Here is a 24,783-nt window from a genome sequence, read left to right on the forward strand (position 1 = left end):
TGCCAGGGGTTGGTCTGGCTGTCTGGCTCGGGGTGGGTGTTCTGTCTGCACTTACCCTGGTACCTGGGTTACATGTCTCCCTTGAGTACTCTGTTTTCCAGTATCCCTCCTCTGCCTGATTGATTTCTTTCTCAACATGATTCACAAAATGTTAGAGCTATGCACTAGCTTAAACATCATTCGTCTGATGTGCAGAGATCTTCATCACAGCATTATTTGTAAGAATGAGAAGCTGGAGATAACCTAAATGTCTCTGCATAATGGAATTATATTACTGGGGATTGTTGTTGGTATGGAATAGTCATATCAAGGACTATTATACAGTCCATAAGATCACAATTATAAGGAGTTTTTAATTACTTGGGGAGTAATATCTCAATTCGGTAAATTGTACACTTTATACAATATTTTTTAAAATACTGAAAGTTTTGGAGTGTGCATTTGCTCTAGCGGTTAAGATGCCCATGTGTTCATTCCCCAGCACTGGCTCCTGGCTCCAGCCTCCTGCTAGTGCAGACCCTGAGAGGCAGTGGTGATGGCCTGGGTGACTGGGTCCATGCCACCTACCTGAAAGACCTAGATTGAGTCCCTGTCCGCTGGACTGAGCATGGCCCAGCCCTGGCTATTTTGTGGAGCCAACCAGCCAGTGGGAAAGTCTGTCCCTCTCCCTCTCCCCCCTCCCCTCTCCCTCTCTCACTCTCTCACTCTCTCACTCTCTCCCTCTCTCCCTCTCTCCCTCTCTCCCTCTCTCCCTCTCTCCCTCTCCCTCTCCATCTCTCCCTGTCAGAGAGATAAATAAAAATAAAACCTTGAAAGTTTTAGCTGGCAGTTGACGTGAAAGGACGATAATCCTAGGATAGGACCCAGAGTGAGGCTGCACAGCCCCCAGTTGAGCTGGGTACAAAAGCAGCATCTATTGATTATCAAGACCCAATTGCGGCCGGCGCCGCGGCTCAATAGGCTAATCCTCCGCCTCCAGAGGATTCTGGTTCTAGTCCCAGTCGGGGCGCCGGATTCTGTCCCGGTTGCCCCTCTTCCAGGCCAGCTCTCTGCTATGGCCCGGGAGTGCAGTGGAGGATGGCCCAAGTCCTTGGGCCCTGCACCCGCATGGGAGACCAGGAAAAGCACCTGGCTCCTGGCTTCAGATCAGCGCGATGCACCGGCCGCAGCGGCCGTTGGAGGGTGAACCAATGACAAAAAGGAAGACCTTTCTCTCTGTCTCTCTCTCTCTCTCATACTATCCACTCTGCCTGTCAAAAAAATAGAAAAAAAAAAAAAAAAGACCCAATTGCAAAAGGCTTTTCTAGCCACAGTACTTTCCAAAATAAATTCTCTTGAAGAGTCACCATGGGTTTTCCATGTGAACCTCAGCAGAACACTCCCCTGCTGCTCATTCCTGTCCCCGCTCACCCCACCTCATCCTGGCTCTGGCCTCTGCAGGAGCTGAAGGAGGACTGGACTTTGGCATAGTCAAGGTCATGGAGGAGGTGAAGCAGCCTCTACAACTGAAGAACCGCGGGAAATACGAGATCGTGTTCAGGTAACGCAAATCCCGCCTTTGTGCACGTGGCCATCCGTGGCCACTCACGGTGAGAAGGGTCTTGACTGGGAATTTGTTTAAATCAGTCAGGGAAATCAATCAGACCCATCCCTGCTTTTTATGCCTCCTTTAGTTGCAAAGGAATGAAACCTCACGTGCTCAGAGAGTAGAGATTATCACCCTGCTCTCAACACCCACAGCCTATCGGCGACCTTTGAGGTCTGGGGATGGAGGAGGAGACTAGAGGGCAGAGGCTGGGAGAGGACCTACAGGAGTGGAGAGGGAGACTGGAGGGAAGAGGGTGGGAGGGGACCTACAGGAGTGGAGGGGGAGACTGGAGGGAAGAAGCTGGGAGGAGACCCTACAGGAGTGGAGGGGGAGACTGGAGGGAAGAGGCTGGGAGGGGACCTACAGGAGTGGAGGGGGAGACTGGAGAGAAGAGGGTGGGAGGAGTCCTACAGGAGTGGAGGGGGAGACTGGAGAGAAGAGGGTGGGAGGAGTCCTACAGGAGTGGAGGGGGAGACTGGAGGGAAGAAGCTGGGAGGGAACCCTACAGGAGTGGAGGGGGAGACTGGAGGGAAGAGGCTGGGAGGAGAACCCTACAGGAGTGGAGGGGGAGACTGGAGGGAAGAGGCTAGAAGGAGACCCTACAGGGGTGGAGGGGGAGACTGGAGGTGAGGGGCCTGGTATCTCTGTTCTACAAGTTGCCTTTCTACCTAAGATTTCATGGGAAAAAAGGGTTCTCTGATTTTTAAATTTTTTTTATTTATATTTATTTGTTTATAATTTTAAGAACCACAGTAGTGTAGATTCCAAATAGCAGTTTTGTAGATTACATATAGTTCCAGCTTGTGTTCATCCCTTGAAATTAAAAATGAAAAACCAGGGGAGCACGCGTGTAGCTTAGCAGTGAGGATGTCCACCTGCGCCATTGAAGTGCCTGGATCTGGCTCCTGACTCCAGCTTCCTGCTAATGACCCTGGGCAGCTGTGGCGCTGGCTTAAGTGTTAGGGTTCCCTCTTGCCTGAGCCCAGCCTTAACCAGTGAAGGCATTTGGGAAGTGAACCACTGGATGGCAGCACTCTCTCTCTGCCTCTCAAACAAGTAAATATAAACATAAATGAAACTGAGCTAAATAAGGGAGCTCCCTCCGAAAGGAGAGTGTGGTGCAGAGTGGGGAGCTGTTGCTCAGGCGACGTCACACAGCCCTCCTGACAGTGCCAGCACTCAGCCAGCTGATTTCTGTAAAAGGTCGTCCGTCTCCTAGGAGAATTGCAGTGAACAAAGAAGGACTTCCCCTTTCAGACTGGAGAGAAATTCAGGACTTCATGACACTTTCATTTTAGCTGGAAGAAATCACAGCTAAGCGAGGTCAGCTTCAGCACGCCCATTGGTTAGAAGTGACGAAACTGTAAATTGAAATAAATGAAGGCAAACATACCCCGGGAAAAGCCAGTGTCCCTTGGGAATTAATGCTAAATGCCATCTTCCCCACTTGGGAATCTGGGTTTAGTTTATGACAAGGGTTTTAGCCCTGCTCTTTTTGATTGCCTGGGGCGGGGTCACCCTGGGGTTGGAGAAGCTGATGGAGGTGGGTGGTAGTTGAAAGAATGTTCAGGGAAGTGAGGGAGCACAGGCACCCCACATGCAGCAAACTCTCTCTCTCCTTCTTGTCGGAAAAAAGGAACGTGGTGTAGTCCATGCTCAAGGGCAAAGGGAGGCACCAGAGCAGAGCTTGAGCCCAGCCGGCAGACACGGGGGGAGACATTTGCCCTCCTGACTCGGGGAGTTCCTTGCATCTGGTCCAGTCCTTCTGCCATTCCCATGAGTTAGCTTCACACTGAGGGTCCCACCTCACCCCCAGGAAGCCCTGGACCGTCCTTTGCCTTGGTCACGTCTTCTGCCGCCCACCCACTGTCTCTCCTTAGACCCCCTGGCTTCCCTGCCGCTGTTCCCCTGCGTGTGCTGCCTTCAGTTGGAGAGAGAGGAAGAGAGAGATGGTGGGGGTGGGGGGATGGCGAGGATGGAAGGGAGGGAGAAGTTAGTTGGTGCTGCCCCAGTACCACGTGTCCCTGATGGAGAGAGCTTTCCGGCAAGGGCACCTCTTTACCGTGGGAACAAGGGTGGCCATCTTTGCTTTGAGCATCGGTGGGCAGATCCTGGCTAAGGAGGGGAAGTCACAGCACACAAATGCGGTGGACGCTGCTGAGCACATCAGTTGACCAGGGCGGGAGACATGGCAGGCACCCAGTGTAGTCTCCCCACTAGCATCCTGGGCTCCCTGGACAGGGAATTCAGGCGTTTGTTGTTGTCTTTCAGCTTTTCCGTGGACTCCTCGGGGATTTCAGTGACCAACCTAAATTCCATGATCTCTGTCCAACCCAAAAAGGGCTCACTAACCATAACAGAAAAGCCCACAAATGTGCAGGTGTTCTTTTGTGCAAAAAAGGAAGTCAAGATCGAGCACCAGCCTGTTCTGCGCTGTCAGGTAAGAGACCTCTGGGAGGAGCCACCTCAGGCAGGACAGGGGCTTCCTGTTGAGAAAAAGGGACATGGTGTAGTCCATGCTGCAGGGGGCAGGGTGAGGCAGACAGGATACTCCAGGGTTTGGTCCCAACCAGCAGGTGCAGGCGGGTGGGTCAGGTGCCGGTGTTCCTTGACCTCAGAAATAGAGCAGGAGAGAAAATATGCCCCAGGTCTTGAGGGAGCATCAGAGGCCAGGAACTGAGTTCTGTCATCACGTGCAAGAGCTATCAGGGAGTTGAAAACAGTGGCCAGCACCGCGGCTCACTAGGCTAATCCTCCGTCTGTGGCGCCGGCACCCCAGGTTCTAGTCCCGGTTTGGGCGCCGGATTCTGTCCCAGTTGCTCCTCTTCCAGTCCAGCTCTCTGCTGTGGCCTAGGAGGGCAGTGGAGGATGGCCCAGATCCTTGGGCCCTGCACCCGCATGGGAGACCAGGAGGAAGCACCTGGCTCCTGGCTTCGGATCAGCGCAGCGCGCCAGCTGTAGCGACCATTTAGGGGGTGAACCAATGGAAAAAGGAAGACCTTTCTCTCTGCCGCTCTCACTGTCTAACTCTGCCTGTCAAAAAAAAAAAAGAAAGAAAGAAAGAAAGAAAGAAAGAAAGAAAGAAAGAAAACAGGAGGCAAAGCTGGCCATGTTGACCCTTGGCTAATACACAGTGTGCTCTGAGTTGGCTGATACTGCTGTGGGCGCACCAGTATGAAGAGAGTGGAACCAAGAACCTGGCTGCCTCTTGAGGGTGGGAATGGGGCACGAAATGGACAATCACGGGAATTTCATGGCCCTTCCAGTAGCTGACAACTTCCCAACCCTTCTTCTCCTAGATTGTGGAGCCCAATATTGCAGACGGAGGTGAGATCATCGCCAACATCCCAATTAAGTTTTCCGTGAATGCAGTGTACTCCAAGTACAACATCAGCCCCTCGTCCATCATCAACTTTGGGGCCTTGATCTGCGGCACACGTAAAAGCACCACGTTCACCATAGAAAACCAAGGCATCATTGACTTCAAGTACGCCCTGTACAGGCTGACAGGGGAGAACCCCACTCATCAGAAGAAAGCGTAAGGCAAATATTTACCTAACTCATTCCACTCCCTGGTTATCAGTGCTTTATATTTTACTTAGAGCTTTCATACCTTTTATCTAAGTTCACCAGATCCTCTTTTGTGAGGATGAAACTAAGGGTTTATATATTTTTTTAAGTTTATTTATTGACTTTAAAGGCAGAGCAACACAGAGGGAAAGAGAGAAGTCATCCATCCATTTTTCTCTCCCCAAATGCCTGCAACAGCTGGGACTGGTACAAACTTAAGCCAGAAGCTGGAAACCCCACCTGGATCTCCCACGTGAGTTGCAGGGACCAAAGTACTTGAGCCATCCTTGCTGGCTCCCAAGGTGTCCATTAGCAAGAAGCTGGATTGGAAGCAGAGGCAGGACTCAATCTCAGGCACTCCGACATGGAATGCGGCTATCCCAGGCAGCACCTCAACCATGCTGTGCCACAATGCCCCACCTTAAACTAGGGTTTAGAAATGGCTCACTCAGAGGTGGGCATTTGGCCTAGTAATTAATAAGACATCGATATATCACATCCCCTACCAGAGTGTGTGGCTTACAGGGCCATGCTCCAGTATACAGCCTCCTGGGAGGCAGCAGGTGATGGCTCAAGTACGTGGGTCCCTGCCTCCAACGTGGGAGACCTAGATTGAGTTCCTGGATCCTGGATTCAGCTTGGCCCAGCCCGGACTATTGCAGGCATTTGCAGAATGAACCAGTGGAAGGGAGATATCTTGATATCTTTCTCTCTCTCCCTCTCTCTCTCTCTCTCTGTTTTTCTGCTTCATAATATATAAAAATAAATGAATTTTTATTTAATTTTTAAACTTTTTATGAAAATGCATATCCTGAAAAAACATGGATGGATTTCATTTTTTTAAAGATTTATTTATTTGAAAGAGTTACACAGAGAGAGAAGGAGAGGCAGAGAGAGAGAGAGAGAGATGTCTTCCATCCACTGGTTCACTCCTCAGTTGGCTGCAATAGCTGGAGCTATGCCAGTCTGAAGCCAGGAGCCAGGAACTTCTTCCAGGTCTCTCACGCAGGTACAGGGGCCCAAGGACATGGGCCATCTCTTACTGCTTTCCCAGGCCATAGCAGAGAGCTGGATTGGAAGTGGAGCAGCCGGGACTCGAACTGGTGCCCATATGGGATGCTGGCACTGAAGGCAGCAGCTTTACCCACTATGCCACAGTGCCAGCCTCAGATTTCATTTTTTGATATCCAAAATAACCTTATCTTTTAATTCTATTTTTCTACAAATTGTCATTGCAACATCAAAACTCTGTGTTCTTTAAAAGGTGGCTGTCAGTCCACCAAAAATAATTTACTTTTTCAGTGCTTTGGATTTCCATTGGATTGTCAGATTACTTTTAGGCCAATCAGGGCTGGTTTTACAAATTCCTGAAGTACTTTTGACTTTGCAATGAATTGTTTAAATCAGACATGCATTTTTACAGTGCTCATAATTGTTTTTATTTTTTGGCTATCATTTTCTATTTGGGGAAATTTTGAAGCTATTAAGAATTTGGGGGGGGAGGGGGCCAGAGCTGTGGTGGAGTGGGTAAAGCTGCCACCTGCAGTGTAGACATCCCATATGGGCGCTGTTTCAAGTCTCAACTACTCCACTTCCAATCCAGCTCACTGCTATGGTCTGGGAAAGCAGTAGAAGATGACCCAAGTCCTTGGGCCCCTGCACCCATGTGGGAGACCTGGAAGAAGCTCCTGGCTTCAGAGCAGCACAGCTCCTGCCGTTGCTGCCATCTGAGGAATGAACCAGCAGATGGAAGACTCTCCATCTCCTTCTCCTTCTCCTTCTCCTTCTCCCTCTCCCCCCCTACCTCCCTCCCTTCCTCCCTCACTGTAACTCTGCCTTTCAAATAAACAAATAAATATTTAAAAAATAAAGAATCTGGGGTGCCAATATTGTGGCATGAAGGAGTAATATGCCTCCTACAATGCCAGCATCCCATAAGGGCACCTCCACTTCCAATCCAGCTCACTGCTATGGCCTGGGAAAGCAGTAGAAGATGGCCCAAGTCTTGGACCCCTACTCCCACATGGGAGACCTGGATGAAGCTCCTGGCTTATGGCTCCAGCCTGGTCCAGCCTTGGCTTTTGTGGCCATTTGGGGAGTGAACTAGCAGATGGAAGATCTCTCTGTTTCTTTCTTTCTCTCTCTCTCTCTCTCTATATATATATATATAATATATATATATATATTATATATATATATATATATTTCTCTAACTCTGCCCTTCAAATAAATAAAATAAATCTTAAAAAAAAAAAGATTTTGAGATGAAACTGGCTAAAATGTGTCTCTTCCAAATTTAGTTTTAACGTAATTTTTTACAATTTATAATAGTTTGTAATATTTATAATAATTAAAATTTAATTGTTTTAGGCCGGCGCCATGGCTTAACAGGCTAATCCTCCGCCTTGCGGCGCCGGCACACTGGGTTCTAGTCCCGGTTGGGGCACTGGATTCTATCCCGGTTGCCCCTCTTCCAGGCCAGCTCTCTGCTATGGCCCGGGAAGGCAGTGGAGGATGGCCCAAGTCCTTGGGCCTTGCACCCGCATGGGAGACCAGGAGAAGCACCTGGCTCCTGGCTTCAGATCCGCGAGATGCGCTGGCTGCAGCGGCCATTGGAGGGTGAACCAAGGAGGGCAAAAAGAAAGACCTTTCTCTCTGTCTCACTATCCACTCTGCCTGTAAAAAAAAATAAATAAATAAAAATAAAAATAAAAAAATTTAATTGTTTTACTAAATTATTTAAATTTATTTTTCATTTTAGCCTACACAAAAAAGGATAAACATCATTCTCTCTTGTAATTAAGCAAGTGAATATTAAATATATAAAATTCTCAGAAGTTCCAGATATACCTCTTATCTATTTGAATGTTTTAGGAAAAGTAGTCTCTAGGCAAATTAATTATTGGATAAATAGCTTCAAGTGAAGTGAACAAGTCCCGAAACCTGTATTTGAACAATGGCCTATACAAAGCCTCAAAGACATCACGACTACAAATGTGAAGAAAAGGGATGGAATTTAATTTATTTGCCACTTCACTGTTTTAAATGAGAGCAGATAAAGGATTTGATGTCAACAGCTAATTTTCCACACATTGCTTTTCAGCGAGCTCAGATAAGCTCTTAAAAATTGTTGTTTCCCTGCAGTGGCCTCTCTTCCCTGCAGTTTGAGTCATATTTAACAATCATCATCACCACATGCTGTCCTTGCGATCGTTAAATGAGCCTGGTCAGGGATGAACAAGCTGACTGTGCCACTTCATTGCCCTCTTGGGCAAAGGAGGTCCCCACTCCCCATTGCTGGGAGAAGGGGCCCTGCAGGCAGGCGGGCAGGGCACGTGCAGTGCCACCACCGCGCCCTGACAGTGTTTTCCTGCTTCTTCCATCAGAGCCACTCACATAAGACACGCAAGGACCCGGGAAAGCGAGAGCTTCTACAAGACGGGCACCAAAGCAGCCAAGTTCTCCGACTCAATTCAGAAAGAAGTCAACATCACCAGCCAGGTGGGCGCCCTTTCCTTGCTCACGGAAGCCCAGCCAGGCTGCCTTCCAGCTGGCCCTGGCCATCCAGGGCCTCCCCAGGGTCACGGGATTTGACCCTACTGGGGCGGGGTTATTAAACACCTAGGCTGAAGTCTCAGTTTCGTTTTAATTAAGCCAGGAGGTTATGAACTTTGATCTGGATACTTTCTCTTACTCTAAAACCTTCACTGGGTCCCTCGTTACCTGGAATTTGTCCCAGCCTCTTGTATGTATGTTAATCTTGTACGTATGTCTCTGAGAAACCAAAGTCCAGAAAGAAGCCTTTCTGCCTGGTTGGCTGATCCGGAAATCAGCAGTGCCCGGGACACTTCCTGGCACACAGGAGATGCTCAGTAAACACTGCCTGAGCTAGAGCCACAGCAGAGCAGCCTGCAGGTGCGGCTGTGCGGTCACATTTCACGACACCAGGCGCTCCATCCACACAGACGCCCGTGTGAAGGGAGTCCTCTAACGGCATGCAGCGTGCCCACCTGCCTGGCTACCCAGAACAGCCATGCTAAGAGTTTAGGGAAGTTCTTGACAAACTGCAGAACCCAGAACTGGTGTCTGGGCATTGTCAGAAGACAGTGTGACTACAGAATATGCCCAGGGGTGGGCATTAGGCACTGTGGTTGGGGCGCCTATGTCCTGTGTCAGAATGTGTGCATTAGAGTCTGGGCTCCACTCCTGAGTCCAGCCTCCTGTAGATGCACATTCCGGGACCAAAGTGGGCCAAATGCCTGCTTCCGTCTCAAGCCCACCCCGGATCTTGGGTCTTACCCTTCCTCACCCCGTCCCATCACTCACGCCCCTGTGTGAGTTCCCCCTTCCACTGAGACACTCCTTTGTCAGCATCCGCACACCCAGATTAGGGGTTGCAGAGCTCCAGGCCTGCAGGGAGCAGGTGCCGCCTCATGGTCTACCCTCCCTGTCCCTGTCCACACCAGCTCACAGCTCAGGTGGGAGGTCTCAGACTCCGGCACCCACTCTGCTGCTGTCCCTCCCTGTTGTCTCACAGGCCCGCTTCTCCCACGGGATGTTCACCGTGTACCCCGGCTTTGGCTCCATCCCTTCCGGAGGGCAGCAGGTGATCACCGTGGACTGTGTGGCAGACCCCGTGGGGAGATGTGAGGAGTTCATCGTCATCGATATCACCGACCGAGACCCCGTGGACCAGCCTGGCGGCATTACTTACACGCTGCTGGCCGAAGCCTGTCTACCAGGTACTTGCCATGCGTACTGGGCAGCACCCAGCAAAAAGCCTTCGTCTGTGACCCCCTCTCCCCACTTGACACTCATTCCTCTGCAGATGTCCGGCAGACATGGCTGCGCTGCCTCCTTTGGGAACGTAGGTCTCCCTCTGATGTCTGCAGCCCCTTGTTTCCTTAGAGACGTAACAAAAAGAGTGCACACCTAGGAGAGGACTCTTCCTGACTCTGGCCCTGGGTTCTCAGATGAACGGAGCTGTCTGAGAACTGTGCTGATGTGGGGAGTGGCTCAGACACAGGAACACTGAATCACACGCATGGTCAGGCCGCTCCTGTGGGTAGCCTGTGCACACGAGAGCGTTAACCCTCCAGAGTGCAACTGAAGCATGGGGAGAACTCGTGCTTTGGCTCCAGGCCCCCTGAACCAAAGTGGGCCAAATGCCTCTTATGCCCACCCCAGATCTTGGGTCTTACTCTTCCTCACCCCATCCCATCGCTCACGCCCCTGTGAATTCCCCCTTCCACTGAGACGCTCCTTTGTCGGCATCCACACACCCACATTAGGGATTACAGAGCTCCAGGCCTGCAGGGAGCAGGTGCCACCTCATGGTCTTCCCTCCACTGCCCCAGCCTTTGTGACCGACAACAATGCCTCCATCTTTGAGGAGCACCAGATCTGCACCAGCCCCAACCTGTACCACATCCTGCAGACCATAGAGAGTGGGGGGCTGTTCGTGGAGGACGAGAACAAGTTCATCTTCTGCAACGTCCTCGTGGGCCACCAGGCCAAGGCACGGTTCAAGATCAGCAACGTGGGAAAGATCGCCTGTGATGTCAACATTGTGGTGAAGCCCATCTCCAATAAGGTAAGAAGCTCCCAAGAGGCCCCGGCCCACTGCAATGGGCAGATAGCCAGGCAGAGAGCTGTAGGAGCCCTGCTCTGGAGCCTCTGTACCTGAGCAGGACTTAGCCTGGCCCTCGGGCCCTTTGCGACGTTATTTGAGGTAACTGTGCACATCCCCTAGGCCAGGGACCTCATATATTTGTTGCAGAGTGTGTCTCCCCTGCATACCTCCGTGATATAGTGGTGCACATGAATGAGCAACTCATCCACCCATTAAATACTCACTGCATGCCTGAAGCATAAAAGGGTTCCCAGAAGCTCCTGGAAAACACATGTTGTGAAAAAGCTCTGCGTGGATTTCAAAAACTTGTTGTACCAAAATAGGCTTATCTTTTTCGAATCTAGCTAGTTATTTCCTGAGAGGCAGAGAGTGTGCACACTAGCTCCCACCCACTGCTTTAGTCCCCAGATGCCAGCAACAGCCCCCAGCTGGGCTGGAAGGCAGGAGCCAGGAATCCAACCCTCGTCTCCCAAACGGGTACAGGAATCTGATCACACGCGCCGTCACCGCTGCCTCCCAGGTCTGAATGAGCGGGAAGCTGGAGTCAGGAGCCAGAGCCCAGAATCCGGTCTAGGCACTCCAGGTGGGCCCTGGGCGTCTTCACCACTAAGCCAGACGCCTGGCCCTGCTTGTCTTTTAACTTCACTTTTCCACAAAGTATCTAGAATCCCCCTGCAGACAGGCAGCAGCCTCAGGCGGACCTGCCTCAAGTCCCATGTCCTTCTGGGCAGCGAGATTTGGGAGACGTCAGGCTGCAAGGGCAAGGAGACACGACGGACAGCTACGGAGCCTGCATAGCAGGCACTGTGCTATGTGATGTACATGGACTGCCCAGTTCTACCCTCACAACAGCTCTTTCAGACCTTGAGTCATCATGCCCACTTACAGTTAGAGAAACCGAGGCTCAGAAAAGCTACATGCAGCTCCAGAGCCTGGTAAATTTGGGCTTGGTTTAAAGCCAAATTTTATCCACTTCAAGGTAAAAAAAAAAAAAAAAATACAAGTGTCCATCTCAATCTGCCAGACTGAAAACTGCCTCCTCTCTGAATCTGGTCAGCTGAAATCCCTTCTGCTCTCAAAGGGACGAACGTTTCCAACCAAATGCTCAGCCTTATCTCAACTGCTCCATTCCCTGCCTGGACGTGAAGTGTGGGCCCCGTGGTCCATGTGCCCGAGACATAATGGCAGTGGGAAAGTCCCCAAGGCCTGTGCACACGCGGCGGGAGGCTTGGGGGGGCTGTCTAATCCCCAGTGTGACCTCCCTCTGTTCCTGGTGACATCAGCCACCATTCCGTGTCCTATCTGGGACGCTGAGGGGCAGCTTCCTGAAAAGAACTGAAAAGATAAACAGTGAACAAGCCGGATCTCTGAGGAGAGCCTTCGCAGCAGGCCGTTCGTCGCCAGCACACGTCCTCCTCCCCTGGCTGCCCCCTGCGGAAGGCCAGCACGCCTTCCCACCCTCAGCTGACGAGCGAGAGGGAATGTTGGTTGTGACTCCCACCTGTGTCCCCTGAGAGTAAAACATCCTGTCTTGGCCCTGCCAGGGTTCCTGCAGCCCCAAATCCCTGCCACGGGCTGGATCAGAGAAGGTGCAATGGGAGGTTGTTCCCACCCAGACTCTGGGGGTCACAGGGAGCAGAAACCCACTCAAGTCAGCCCAAACACAGTGAGGTTTGCGGCGAGCAATTTACGGCCCAGTGCGCAGGCCAGAGCTCTTCGGGACCGGAACTGACACCTGAGGTTCAGCTTTTGGAAGCCCAGCTGCTGCTCTGCCCTCTCTCAGGAGCCACGTGTCTCTCCCTTGGGCTATTTCCACTGCTTCATTCCCTAACCCGGCTTCCTCATCACACCTGCGGTTCACCAAGCTTCCAGCTCAGCTGCACATTAACAACCAGAATCAGTCTTGGGCTTACTCACTGGGTCAACAGGGGATGGGGCAGGTGGCAGAGTGTATCTTAGCCAACTGACGTGATTTATCACTTTGAGTCTAGTATCATGGTCTTGCCAACCCCAGGCAGGTGTTGCCTACGGACGGGTCCCCCAGTGTGGAAGCCGTTCCTTCCAGGGCCCAGGACTCTGCAGGCAGTGCAGCATGTCAACCAAAGGGCCTGCAGGAGGGCGAGGTCACAACCAGTGCGAACGCCAAGCAGCTAACACACCCTGGTCTCTGCTCTGCCTCACCAGGCTGTTGCACGCATCGTTGACATCTTTGATGTGGAACCCAGTAAAATGTGCGTGGGCAGTCGCTCGCACGCCTTCGCCACCGTGTCCTTCACCCCACAGACCATGCAGACCTACCAGTGCATCTTTGAGGCCACCTTGGATGGCTTGCCCAGGTACCACTCCCTGCTGGCTCCCCCGTGGCAGGGCTGCGGGCCACACTCTATGGGATGACATTCCCGCCATGCCAAGCTGACAGATCTCCATCTTCCTATACCCTGCAGCAACCTGGCCAGGAACCGAGGCCTTGTGTTCGATATTGTCGGTGAGGGGAACCTCCCTCGGGTGACGGTCCTGAGGCCAATTCTCCACAACCAGTATGGAAACCCCATGCTCCTCTTCAAGAGGCTTCTGCTCGGCCACTCTGAGAAACTGCCTCTCGTCCTCAAGAACAACGGCACCATCCCTGCCCAGGTAACACTGCAGGAGAGGCGCTGAGTGGAAGGGAAACAACGCGTTTAGAAACTAAACTTCCAGCTGGCGCCGTGGCTCAATAGGCTAACCCTCCACCTTGCGGCGCCGGCACACCGTGTTCTAGTCCCAGTCGGGGCGCCAGATTCTGTCCCGGTTGCCCTTCTTCCAGGCCAGCTCTCTGCTGTGGCCAGGGAGTGCAGTGGAGGATGGCCCAAGTGCTTGGGCCCTGCACCCGCATGGGAGACCAGGAGAAGCACCTGGCTCCTGGCTTCGGATCAGCACGGTGCGCTGGCCGCGGCAGCCATTGGAGGGTGAACCAACGGCAAAGGAAGACCTTTCTCTCTCTCTCTCTCTCTCTCTCTCTCTCTCTCCACTCTGCCTGTCAAAAAAAAATACATTAAAAAAAAAAAAAACTAAACTTCCGACACTGGGGTCTCTGCCATCCTGGATGTGTGCGGGCTGCTTTGGTGGCCCTCAGCCAGTAACCTGTGCGTGAGACACGAGGCATCCACAGGGGAGTCTGGCACGTTCCCTCCAGGAATGTAGGGAACTAGGTTATACAGGTCACTGATCAACCGTCTAAGACAGAACACTGGTAAACCAGGTGACACAGGACACTAGTAAACCAGGTGACACGGGACACTGCTAAACCATATTAGGCAGAATACTGATAGACAAGATGACATGAGATGATGGTAAACCAGGTGACACAGGGCACTGATCAATCAGGTGACACGGGATATTCATAAACAAGGTGATACAAGACACTGAGAACCCAGGTAACACAGGACTCTGATAAGCCAAGTGACACACAACACTGATAAACCAGATAAGACAGCACACTTGTGAACCAGGTGACACTGGACACTGGTAAGACAGGTGACACAGACACTGATAAACCAGGCAAGACAGGTCACTGGTAAGTGTGCAAAGCCATGTGTAATGATACGTACCAAGTTGAAGAGCTAAGATTATTGTGTTCTGTGCACCTTCTTTATTTGTTTCTGCATCTTCTTCTTCATTTGTACTGAACATTTGTAATAGGAAAGAAACAAGAGGCCTAAATTCTTGGAATTCACCAGAATTAATGTCAAATCAATTTTGGTAAAGTTCTAGATATGCTTTCAAATATTGCTTCTCGGCCCTTCCCTCTCATCTTTCCTTCTGTGATGACAGAAGACATCTCAAAAATTGTCCCCTCTGGCCAGCGCCACGGCTCACTAGGCTAATCCTCCGCCTGCAGCGCCAGCACCCTGGGTTCTAGTCCCGGTTGGGAACCTGAATCCTGTTCCAGTTGCTCCTCTTCCAGTCCAGCTCTCTGCTGTGGCCTGGGAGTGCAGTGGAGGATGGCCCAAGTGCTTGGGCCCTGCACCCCATGGGAGACCAGGAGAAGCACCTGGCTCCTGGCTTCGGATCAGCGTGGTGCACAGGCCGCAGTGCACTGGCCGCAGCGGCCTTTGGGGGGTGAACCAACAGAAAAGGAAGACCTTTCTCTCTGTCTCTCTCTCTCTCTCTCTCTCTCTCTTTCTCTCTCTCTCTCTCTCTCTCTCTCTCTCATTGTCCACTCTGCCTGTCAAAAAAAAAAAAAGAAAGAAAGAAAGAAAAGAAAAAAAAATGTCCCCTCTGTTTCACAAATTCATTGTATTTCTCACTGGTTGTTTCTGGGATTCGTTCTGCATACTTTCTCTTGAGCTCTCTTTGATCAGTTCGTTAGCTTTCCCTTTAGTTGTTCCAAATATGCTGTTAAGCCTTTCCTCTGGGGCTGGCACTGTGACATAGGTTAAGCCTCTGCCTCCGGTGCCAGAATCTCCTATGGGCACCAGTTCAAGTTCTGACTGCTCCACTTCTGATCCAGCTTGCTGCTGATGTGCCTAAGAAAGAAAGCAGAAGAAGATGACCCAAGTCCTTTGGCCCCTGCACCCGCACAGGAGACCTGAATGAAGCTCCTGGCTCCTGGCTTTTGCCTGGCCCAGCCCCAGCCATTGCAGCCATTTGGCAAGTGAACCAGTGAATGGAAGATATCTCTCTCTCTCTCTTTCTTTCTCTCTCTCTCTCTCTCTCTTCTCTCTTCTCTCTCTGGATTTCTGCTTTTCAAATAAATAAATAAATCTTTTTAAAAATAAAGTACCCAAAAGAACACAATGTTTAAAAAAAAAAAAAAACCTTTCCATTAAGCTCTTAAGGTACTACTATATTTTTTTCAGTTCTAGAATTTCCACAAGGTGGTTTTTCAAGTCTGCATAATTAGTTCTTGTGGTTTCTATGCAGTTTCATGCTGGAATGGTCAGACTTGGCTTTCATTTCTGGCACATGGTGATCATAGCCGTTTTGCAGTCCACACCCAGCCAAAATCTACAGCTTCTGCGGATCTGCTTCTCACATCCGCTGATTCTCATTCTTGTCCACACTGTGCTGTCTCTTCTCGTGCCTGGTTGTCTTGATCACATATTGGGTATCATACTTGGCAAGATGTTCAGAAGTAAATGATAAACAGATTTAGAAATATCCAGCTCACCTCTCATCTATGGTGCAGGCCTTTGGGTCCCGGTGCAGAGGTAAGACAGGACCCCCATCCTTGACAGGCCCTGGGCTCTGCCCCCTTAGCACCCAGAGACCCTCAAAGGCACAGAAGCCTCAGCCTCTACCAGATGGACAAGTGCCCCAGCAAGGAAACAGCCCAGGAAGCTTAGCTGACCCTTGTGGACTTCCATGCGTTCAGAGAAACTGATCTCTTAACTCCCGCTTATCTTTTTAGCTCTTTGGTGCTTTTAATTTCTTTATGTATTTGGTCTGGTGGTTTTTTTTGTTGTTGTTGTTGAGTTCAGTTTGTCTAGTTGGCCATTACCCTGCATTGTCCCAGTATTGTGACTTTACAACATGTTTTAACATCTAGTTCAGTGAATTCCTGTCCACTCCCCATTTCTGTGATTTCCCTTAACATTGTTTGTGTACTGGTCTCCCAGATGAACTTGAGAATCATTTTATATAATGTTCCTCAAAAAACCCATTGGGTAGCCTATGAATAATTTGGGGAGAATTTCTACTTTAGGGTCTCTGGCCTCTCCATCAGGAACAACATTTAGGAGTACCACCCATTTATTTGGATCTTTTATGTGAATATTCTTATATATAATTCTTCTGTCTAGTTTCTTATTTAAAGTTATTTCTAAATATATAATTTTTATCTCAGAAACTTCTGTGTGGTATCACTATTTCTTCTTCATGCCTCATTTTAAAAATGTATTTATGTGTTGTTTATTTGAAAGGCATAGAGGCAGAGAGAGAGAGACACACACACAGAGAGATCTTCCATCTGCTGCCTCTCTCCCCAAATGCCCACAACAGCCAGTGCTGGGCCAGGCTGAAGCCAGGAGTTGGGGACTCAATTCAGGTCTCCCACCTGGATAACCAGGACCCAAGTACTTGAGCTGTCACCTGCTGCCTACCAGGTGCACTAGCAGGAAGCTGGAATCAGAAATGGAGCAGGGACTTGAACCCAGGCACACAGATATGGTATGCAGACATCCCAAGCAGCATCTTACCCACGATGCCAGGTGCTTACCCCTTGGTTCTTTTTTTGTTTTTACATAATTCAATTTTGTTCATGTTAACACCAGCTACCTTCTAAAATATTACCACCTTCTAAAAATATCTACTGCTCTTTCGTACCTAAAATCAGTTATGTAGCTCTAGTCTTATCTTCCTTCCAGTGGGCTGGAAACCATCCCTGTTCTCCAACTGGGACAGATACCTGCCTTGCTTTTCTGCTCCTCTTGGTAGGATGCTCAACATGATACTATCAGATAACAAATGCAAAGTACCTGGGAGACACTGGCTTTGAGGAAGTCCCATTTGTGCAATCCCTCATGGAACTGTCAGTATTCCTTTTCATTGCATTATTCTCATAAATATTCTACACTGCCTCTGTCCCAAGCACAAGTCTTATCGACCTTGTTTTTTTTTTTAAAGATTTATTTTATTTATTTTTAAAGAATTACAGAGAGGAGTAGAGACAGAGAGAGAGGTCTTCCATCCACTGGTTCACTCCCCCACTGGCCACAATGGCCGAAGCTATGCCAATCCGAAGCCAGGAGCCAGGAGCTTCTTCCAGGTCTCCCACATGGGTGCAGGGACCCAAGGAATTGGGCCATCATCTACTGCTTTCCTAGGCCATAGCAGAGAGCTGGACGGGAAGAGGAGCAGCCGGGATTAGAACCGGCGCCCATATGGGATGCCGGTGCTTCAGGCCAGGGCTTTAACCCACTGTGCCACAGTGCCAGCCCCATTGACCCGGTTTTGACAGTATCCAGGATGTGAACTGGAAAACCACTGTAGTCTTTGGACTACCAGTTCCTCATGAAATGGAAAGGACTGACTTGACTGGGTTTTCTTTTACCTTCTGCAACTCTAACATATATTTTATCTCTTGCTTAAGAAACTAAAAAAAAAAAAAAAAAAATGAACATAAGGCACAGTGACTTTTTTGGGGGATCCTGCCCCAAACACACCCCAGGCCCCAAACCCTAAGGCATCTGTGGTGCTAACACTCAGTCCTGCTTTCCTTCTGCCAGCTGCATGTTGATCTGCAGGACCAACTAGGAGTCTTCTCCCTCAAGGGCAGGCCTACGACCTCCTACATCTACATCATAGAAGAAAACAAACCAAATGAGAAAGGTAAGCGTGGGGTGGGTGCTTGCACAAGGCAGTGGGTCTCAGTAGCTGGTTTGTTATGTTAGTGATCTTCCAGGGCCCAGCCAGAGTGGGATGCATGCCCTGTCTCGTTACCAGCTGCCTGTAGCCAAGGCTCGTTCTACATGGCCTCTTCCCTCTTTTCTCTGCAGCAAAGAAAGCTCACACGGCCTCACTGGTGGTCTCTCCTGGAGATACGGCTGAGTTTGATGTCTTTTTCCACTCGCATAAGGTTGGCAGGATGACAGGCACCATCCACCTGTCTGTGATCAACAACCAGTACGAGGAGACCATCATCTACATGGTGGGAGAGGGCTACGAGGACGACATCACTTTGGACAACATTCATGGGCTGGTGGCTGCCGGCAGCCAGGACGCCTCGAACTCCACTGAGGTCATAGAGTTCTCAGAGGAAAACACCACGGATGACTTGGTGGCAGGTGAGAGAAACAGCAGTGAGGCAGCACCAACTGTTGACTCTTGGGTCTCACTTTAAATGAAAATGAAATTTAATATCAGACTCGCTAGCTTCCTGAGAATCCAGGGGTGCGTCTCCTCTTGGTCACTGGATGCGCCCACAGGCCTGCCTCAGCCACGGCACCCACCCCTCCGCTGATTCGTGTGTTCGCTCCACTGAGCCCTGGAGTTACAGAGATTAACAAGAAAGTCTGTTCTTATGGAGCTCTTGTAGTTTACACCCAGGAATTCCATCTCCTTGGAGTTTCCTTTGTCTCTGTCTTTTAACTGGCTTATGTCGGCATTGTCTGTTTCATCAGAAACATGAATCCTAGACATCCTAAGGGAAACGCTGGGCTTGTGTAGTTAGCAGGATCAAGGTTCGTGCAAGCTTCGGAGAGCATTTCCCTGCAGCCCCAATACTCAGTGAGCAAGCAGCCTGGGAACCCCGTGACATCCGACATCTGCCTCACCGGGGAGTCTGCAAGGCAGGGGAGCTTCTGCCCACCCTGACCTACATTTGAACAAGAACCCTGGGCGATTTGTGCTGGGGCAAAGCTTAAGATGTGCAGCTCTGCCGTCTCGCCAACACAGAAACTTCACTTACTTGACATATTCTTGAAGTAGGAAAACACTTACTTCACTGTGATTATCAAAAGGCACTTGTTACACACCCTAACTGTGTCACGGGTCATTGTGAAGGGAGTCACAAACACGCTCTAGCAGTTTTTCTGGAGGCTTACTTACTCTTCCAGAATGTACCACGGGGGCTCTCTACAATGCAGACTGAAGTCAGCACTTCCCACGCATCTGGTGTTTCACCCTGTTTGAGGTTCTAGTCTTGCCACCAGCTCTCTTGTCACCATTCAAGCAGAAGCCAGTCACGAACTTGTGTGGAAATCAGATTTCATAGCTATAATAGGGTTGCCAGAGTTAGCAAGTCAATATACAATAGTCCTCAATAAAGTTGAATTTCAGATAAAATATCAATAATTTCTAGTATAGATACATGCAGAAGCATTCCATGGGGCAGGCTCATCCTAACTCATTGTTTGTAATTCAGACTTAACCAAGCCTCCTGTATTTTACCTGGCCATCCTAACACTTGGAAGTATTGTCTCACTAATAGATAATAAATTATTTTTATTAATTAACCATTAATAAGTGAGGTTGAGGGCCTACCAATCCTCTTGTACAAATGGAAGTGAGGGCTAAGAGAGATGGTGGATGGGTGCGTGGATGGATGGATAGATTCCTTTGGAGAGAAAATCTTCACTACTCAGCATGCCAAAGGCTCCAGATTTTCCACAGCCATCCCTAGAGAGAAGATTTGTGTGAGAGGGAGGCACAGTATCGATCGGGAATGGCCTCTTCGGGGGAAGCAGGCCTTCAGAGAGGCCAGGGAAGACTCACCAACCCTCTGATTCTAACCCCTAGCTGCCCTGGTGGACCACATCCAGTTTGGAGACTGCCACATTGGAAACAGCTATAATGTGAGCTTCACAATTACCAATCACAGCCAAGTGAACGTGATACGGTTTGAATGGCCTCTTTTAGCGACAGTGTCTTTCTCCCCACAAGTAAGTTGTATTCCCAACTCCCTCAGACCTAAGCCAACCCCATCTGATATCAGCCTGGTCCCATGAGTGCATGGAGTGGGGTGGGTGCATGTTGACCTGGGAGTCAGCCCGGGAAGGATCCCTCAGTCAGACCTGGCACTGGAGGACGCTGTGTGCTCCCTAGCCGTAAGAAGAGCCGAGAATGACCTGTGCTGAGGCTTGTTAGGCTGAGGCTGGGGAATTCCGGGTCCCAGTCTTCTGACCCTGGAGTGTGGCTCTGTGTCCACATAGCTGTGTGGTCTTTACCAAACACTGAAATGGGGGTGGTGGGTCTGGTGGACACCTGAGATTTTGAAAATGTCTCATCTTTCTCTTCAAGATCCACAGTGTCCTTGAGCCCACTAATACCTCGTTAAATTCACTCCACCTGAAATTTTCTAACCCTTATTTTTGCATCTCCCAAAACACATTTTATGAAGTACTGACCAAAGCCAGATAAATTCACTGCTCCCTGCTCTGTACACTGCCACCAAGTCTGTTCATGGAACTTTAGGGGACGTAGCAAGTATGGTTGTCCCCTTCGTCACCCTTAAAGATTTGCATGCTATCGGGAATGAATCTTGCTTTCTGCAGAGACAGGCAGTTCATTTTAACCGCTTGAATATTCCAGCCCCAACATGGTCCTGAGTCATAGCCAGTGTAAGCCGGGTGCTTACTGCATGCCAGGCAGGGTTCCCATGAACTTGACTACATCATTGATTGACACAACCCTATGAGGTAAATACTACTGCTCCCTGCATTTTACCCATGAGGAAACAGACAATGTAAACTACTAGGGAAAATTACTTTTAAACATGATCTGCATTAGTCATGGAAGACAGAAATTTTTGTTATCCACTTATTTACATATGCACACAGACATGCACGTGTTCATTGTGAAGTACTGAGCTTTCTTTTCCCCTTACTTTCCAGAAGAGAGAGAATGTTTTTATGTCAAAGACATAATAGAACTGTCATATATACAGTGTATATATATATATATATATATATATATATATAGGTATATTGCCGCGGACCGGCTCTCGCGGAGTCTCAGACCGAGGGAGAACGAGGGAACGAAGAGCCAGGAGAGTCAGAAATCGGCGGGGAAATGACAGACAGACACACACGTTATGTGTATGTTACTGCTGCGATTTATTGTAGTAAGGCTTGGGTTTATATAGTAAAGAACAATGCTGCAGGCAAATGTAAAACTTTTATCACAAAGGTTGACAAAATGAGTTAAAACAATGATGTCATATGAGTGGTTTTATGAGGGACATAGTGGGGACATTGTTTTTAGACAATCTACGGAGGATGAGAATTGACCTTTGACTTAGTTTTACTTACTGAGGATGAGAATTGACCTTTGACTTAGTTTTACTTACTGAGGATGAGAATTGACCTTTGACTTAGTTTCACTTACTGAACTGTTTAGGGGAATAACTGTCCAAGGTTTTGCTTGCCCTCTAGGTACCTGGAGATAACCTCTGAGTAACCTTAACATTTTTCTGTTACTACAATGGGAACCTAATGATATGTTTTGACTTACATTCCTGGCTTACGGGAAACTTCTTTTTCTTGATTTTTTAGTTTCTGAGAATTATGAGGGTAAGCAGTAAAGTGTAAACACAGCTGGTAGATAATGCATAATGAGATCATCAGCAGAGCAGAGACAGGTGTCCCCCAAAATTTAGCAAGGACAGTCTTAGGCTCCCCTACTGTGAGTCGAGGGTCGTTACAACCGTGGACTGCACAGGAATCACCTGGGGCTCCGCTCCAACAAAGCGCTGACCCCAAAACCCTGCAGCTTCAGACTCCCGACGTAGCAACATTTTGCCACGCGGGTATCACAGCTGTGGGCGTGGCAGTATATGTATGTGGTGTTTATGCATGCTAAACCATATACATGAGTATGACTATGTAGTATTTATGTGTGCTAAATCATAATTGATTTCAGTCTACAGACCAAGGAGCATTTCCCAAATCTGTAGTAACTTCATTTCTCAAACTCTTTGGTCTTAGGACTCCTTTATATTCTTTTTTTTAAAAGATTTATTTTTTATTTGAAAGGCAGAGTCACAGAGAGATAGGGATAGAAGCAGAGAGAGAGAGAGAGATCTTCCATCTGCTGGTTCACTCCCCAAATGGCTTCAACGGTTGGAGCTGCACTGATCCAAAGCCAGGATCCGGAGCTTCTTCCAGGTCTCCCACGTGGTTGCAGGGGCCCAAGGATTTGGGCCATCTTCTACTGCTTTCCCAGGCCATAGTAGAAAGCTGGATCAGAAGTGGAGCAGTCAGGACTCAAACCTGGGTGCTCATATGGGGTGCTGGCATGCAGGAGGCAGCTTTACCCGTTGTGCCAACCCCTCCTTTCTACTCTTACTTCTGAGAGATTTCAGAGAACTTTCCTTTATATCGGTTATGCCTAACAATATTTACCATATTTAAAGTGAAAAGTAAGAACATGGGGCCAGCACCGTGGCGCAGTAGGTTAATTCTCCACCTGCGGTGCCAGCATCCCATATGGGTGCCGGTTCTACTACCAGTTGCTCCTCTTCCGATCCAGCTCTCTGCTATGGCCTGGGAAATCAGTATAAGATGGCCCAAATGCTTGGGCCCCTGCACCCATGTGGGAGACCAAAAAGAAGCACTTGGCTCCTGGCTTCAGATCAGCGCAGCTCCAGCCATTGTGGCCATCTGGGGAGTGAACCAATGGACGGAAGACCTTTCTCTCTGTCTCTCCCTTTCACTGTCTATAACTCTACCTCTCAAATAAATAAATAAATAATCTTTTTTTTAAAAAATAAGAACATTTTAAAACATTTATTCATTTTGAAATATGAGAAACCATTACATGTTAATATAAATGGTCTTTTTTATAAAAATGGCTTTTTGTTTACTTTTAAAAACAAAAAATTGTTAGCAGTAATTATACATAGTGATGAAGCACAGTACATTTCTTTTTTAAAAAAGATTTATTTTATTGGCCAGCGCCGTTGCTCACTGGGTTAGTCCTCTGCCTGCAGTGCTGGCACCCCAGGTTCTAGTCCTGGTCGGGGTGCCGGATTCTGTCCCAGTTGCTCCTCTTCCAGTCCAGCTCTCTGCTGTGGCCCAGGAAGGCAGTGGAGGATGGCCCAAGTGCTTGGGTCCCTGCACCCACATGGGAGACCAGGAGAAGCACCTGGCTCCTGGCTTCGGATCAGCGCAGAGCACCAGCCGTAGCGGCCACTTGGGGGTGAACCAACGGAAGGAAGACCTTTCTCTCTGTCTCTCTCTCTCTCACTGTCTAACTCTGCCTGTCAAAAAAAAAAAAAAAGATTCATTTTATTTATTTGAAAGACAGAGTTAACATAGAAAGAGGTCTTCCATGCACTGGTTCACTCCCCAAAAGGCTACAACAGCTAGAGCTGAGCTGATCCAAAGCCAGGAGCCAGGATCTTCTTCCAGGTCTCCCATATGGGTGCAGGGGCCCAAGGGCTTGGACCATCCTCCACTGCTTTCCCAGGCCATAGCAGAGAGCTGGATTGGAAGTGGAACAGCCAAGACTCAAACCAGCACTCATTTGGGGTACCTGCACTGCAGGCAGAAGTTTAGCCCACTGTGCCACTGCACCGCTGCGCCACAGCGCCAGCCCCATACTATTTATTTTTCTGTGCCTGTCTTATTTCACTTAACATAATGACCTCTAGTTCCATCCATTTTGCTGCAAATGGCAGGAAACTTATTTTTTGTTTATGGCCAAATAACATTTCATTATAAAAATATGCCATATTTTCTTTATCCATTCATCTGTTCATAGCAACCTTGGCTTTATCTTGGTTGTTGTGATTGGTGCTTTGGTAAACACGGCCTGGGTGTCTCATCAATGCTATGATTTCATGTCTTTTGGATACGTACCCAGTAGTGGAATTGCTGGACTTTCTGGCAGTTCTGTTTCTAGATTTTTAAGGAATTTCCATACTGTTTCCCAAAGTGGCTGTGCTAATTTACATTCCCACCAACAGTGTATAAAAGTTTCCCTTTTGTGCATCCTCACCCGCATTTGTTATTTTGTCTGTTTGATAATAGTTACTCTAACTGGGATGAAGTTATATAACTGAACATATGACTATAATTTCAAAAATACTGGGTGAGAAGGGTGGCATTATTTTACATTTTTATAAATCTCTCCTTAATATCTGACTTAATAGAAGATGACTGGATTCTTATCTCTGCTTTTGCATTCAGTTTGATGCGATATCATATGTAACCTCTAGAAAACCCCAGTGTATGCCCACGAGGAAAGAGTGAAAAAGTCAAATATTTTTCTTTCTCAAAAATATTGATTTATTTATTTGAAAGGCAGAGTTACAGAGAGGGAGAGGGAAAGGGAGAGGCAGAGAGAGAGAGAGAATCTTCCACCCGCTGGTTCACTCCCTAAATGGCTTCAACTACCAGGGATGGGCCAAACCAAAGCCAGGAGCCTGGAACGTCATTTCGGTCTCCCACATGGGTGCAGGGGCTCAAGTTTATGGGCCATCCTCATCCTCAAGTATATGTGCCTTCCCAGGCACATAATCCAGAAGCTGGATCAGAAGTGGAGCAGCTGGGTCTCAAAGCAGTGCCCATATGGG

General features: G+C 48.9%; 1 protein-coding gene across 1 annotated transcript in view; it reads left to right on the top strand.

Moving 5' to 3' along the window:
• Positions 1-24,783, top strand: part of HYDIN (HYDIN axonemal central pair apparatus protein) — a 355,254-nt gene that overhangs the window by 280,707 nt on the left and 49,764 nt on the right. Inside the window, exons 56-66 of the mRNA XM_062176574.1 lie at positions 1,441-1,540; positions 3,860-4,028; positions 4,888-5,126; positions 8,545-8,659; positions 9,696-9,900; positions 10,516-10,751; positions 12,975-13,126; positions 13,235-13,424; positions 17,996-18,098; positions 18,266-18,553; positions 20,007-20,149. Of these exons, the coding sequence (XP_062032558.1) occupies positions 1,441-1,540; positions 3,860-4,028; positions 4,888-5,126; positions 8,545-8,659; positions 9,696-9,900; positions 10,516-10,751; positions 12,975-13,126; positions 13,235-13,424; positions 17,996-18,098; positions 18,266-18,553; positions 20,007-20,149 (1,940 nt within the window). The remainder of the gene's footprint in view (positions 1-1,440; positions 1,541-3,859; positions 4,029-4,887; positions 5,127-8,544; positions 8,660-9,695; positions 9,901-10,515; positions 10,752-12,974; positions 13,127-13,234; positions 13,425-17,995; positions 18,099-18,265; positions 18,554-20,006; positions 20,150-24,783) is intronic.

The sequence above is a fragment of the Lepus europaeus genome, chromosome 19 (assembly GCF_033115175.1).
Source record: "Lepus europaeus isolate LE1 chromosome 19, mLepTim1.pri, whole genome shotgun sequence".
In the NCBI taxonomy this organism is placed as follows: Eukaryota; Metazoa; Chordata; class Mammalia; order Lagomorpha; family Leporidae; genus Lepus; species Lepus europaeus.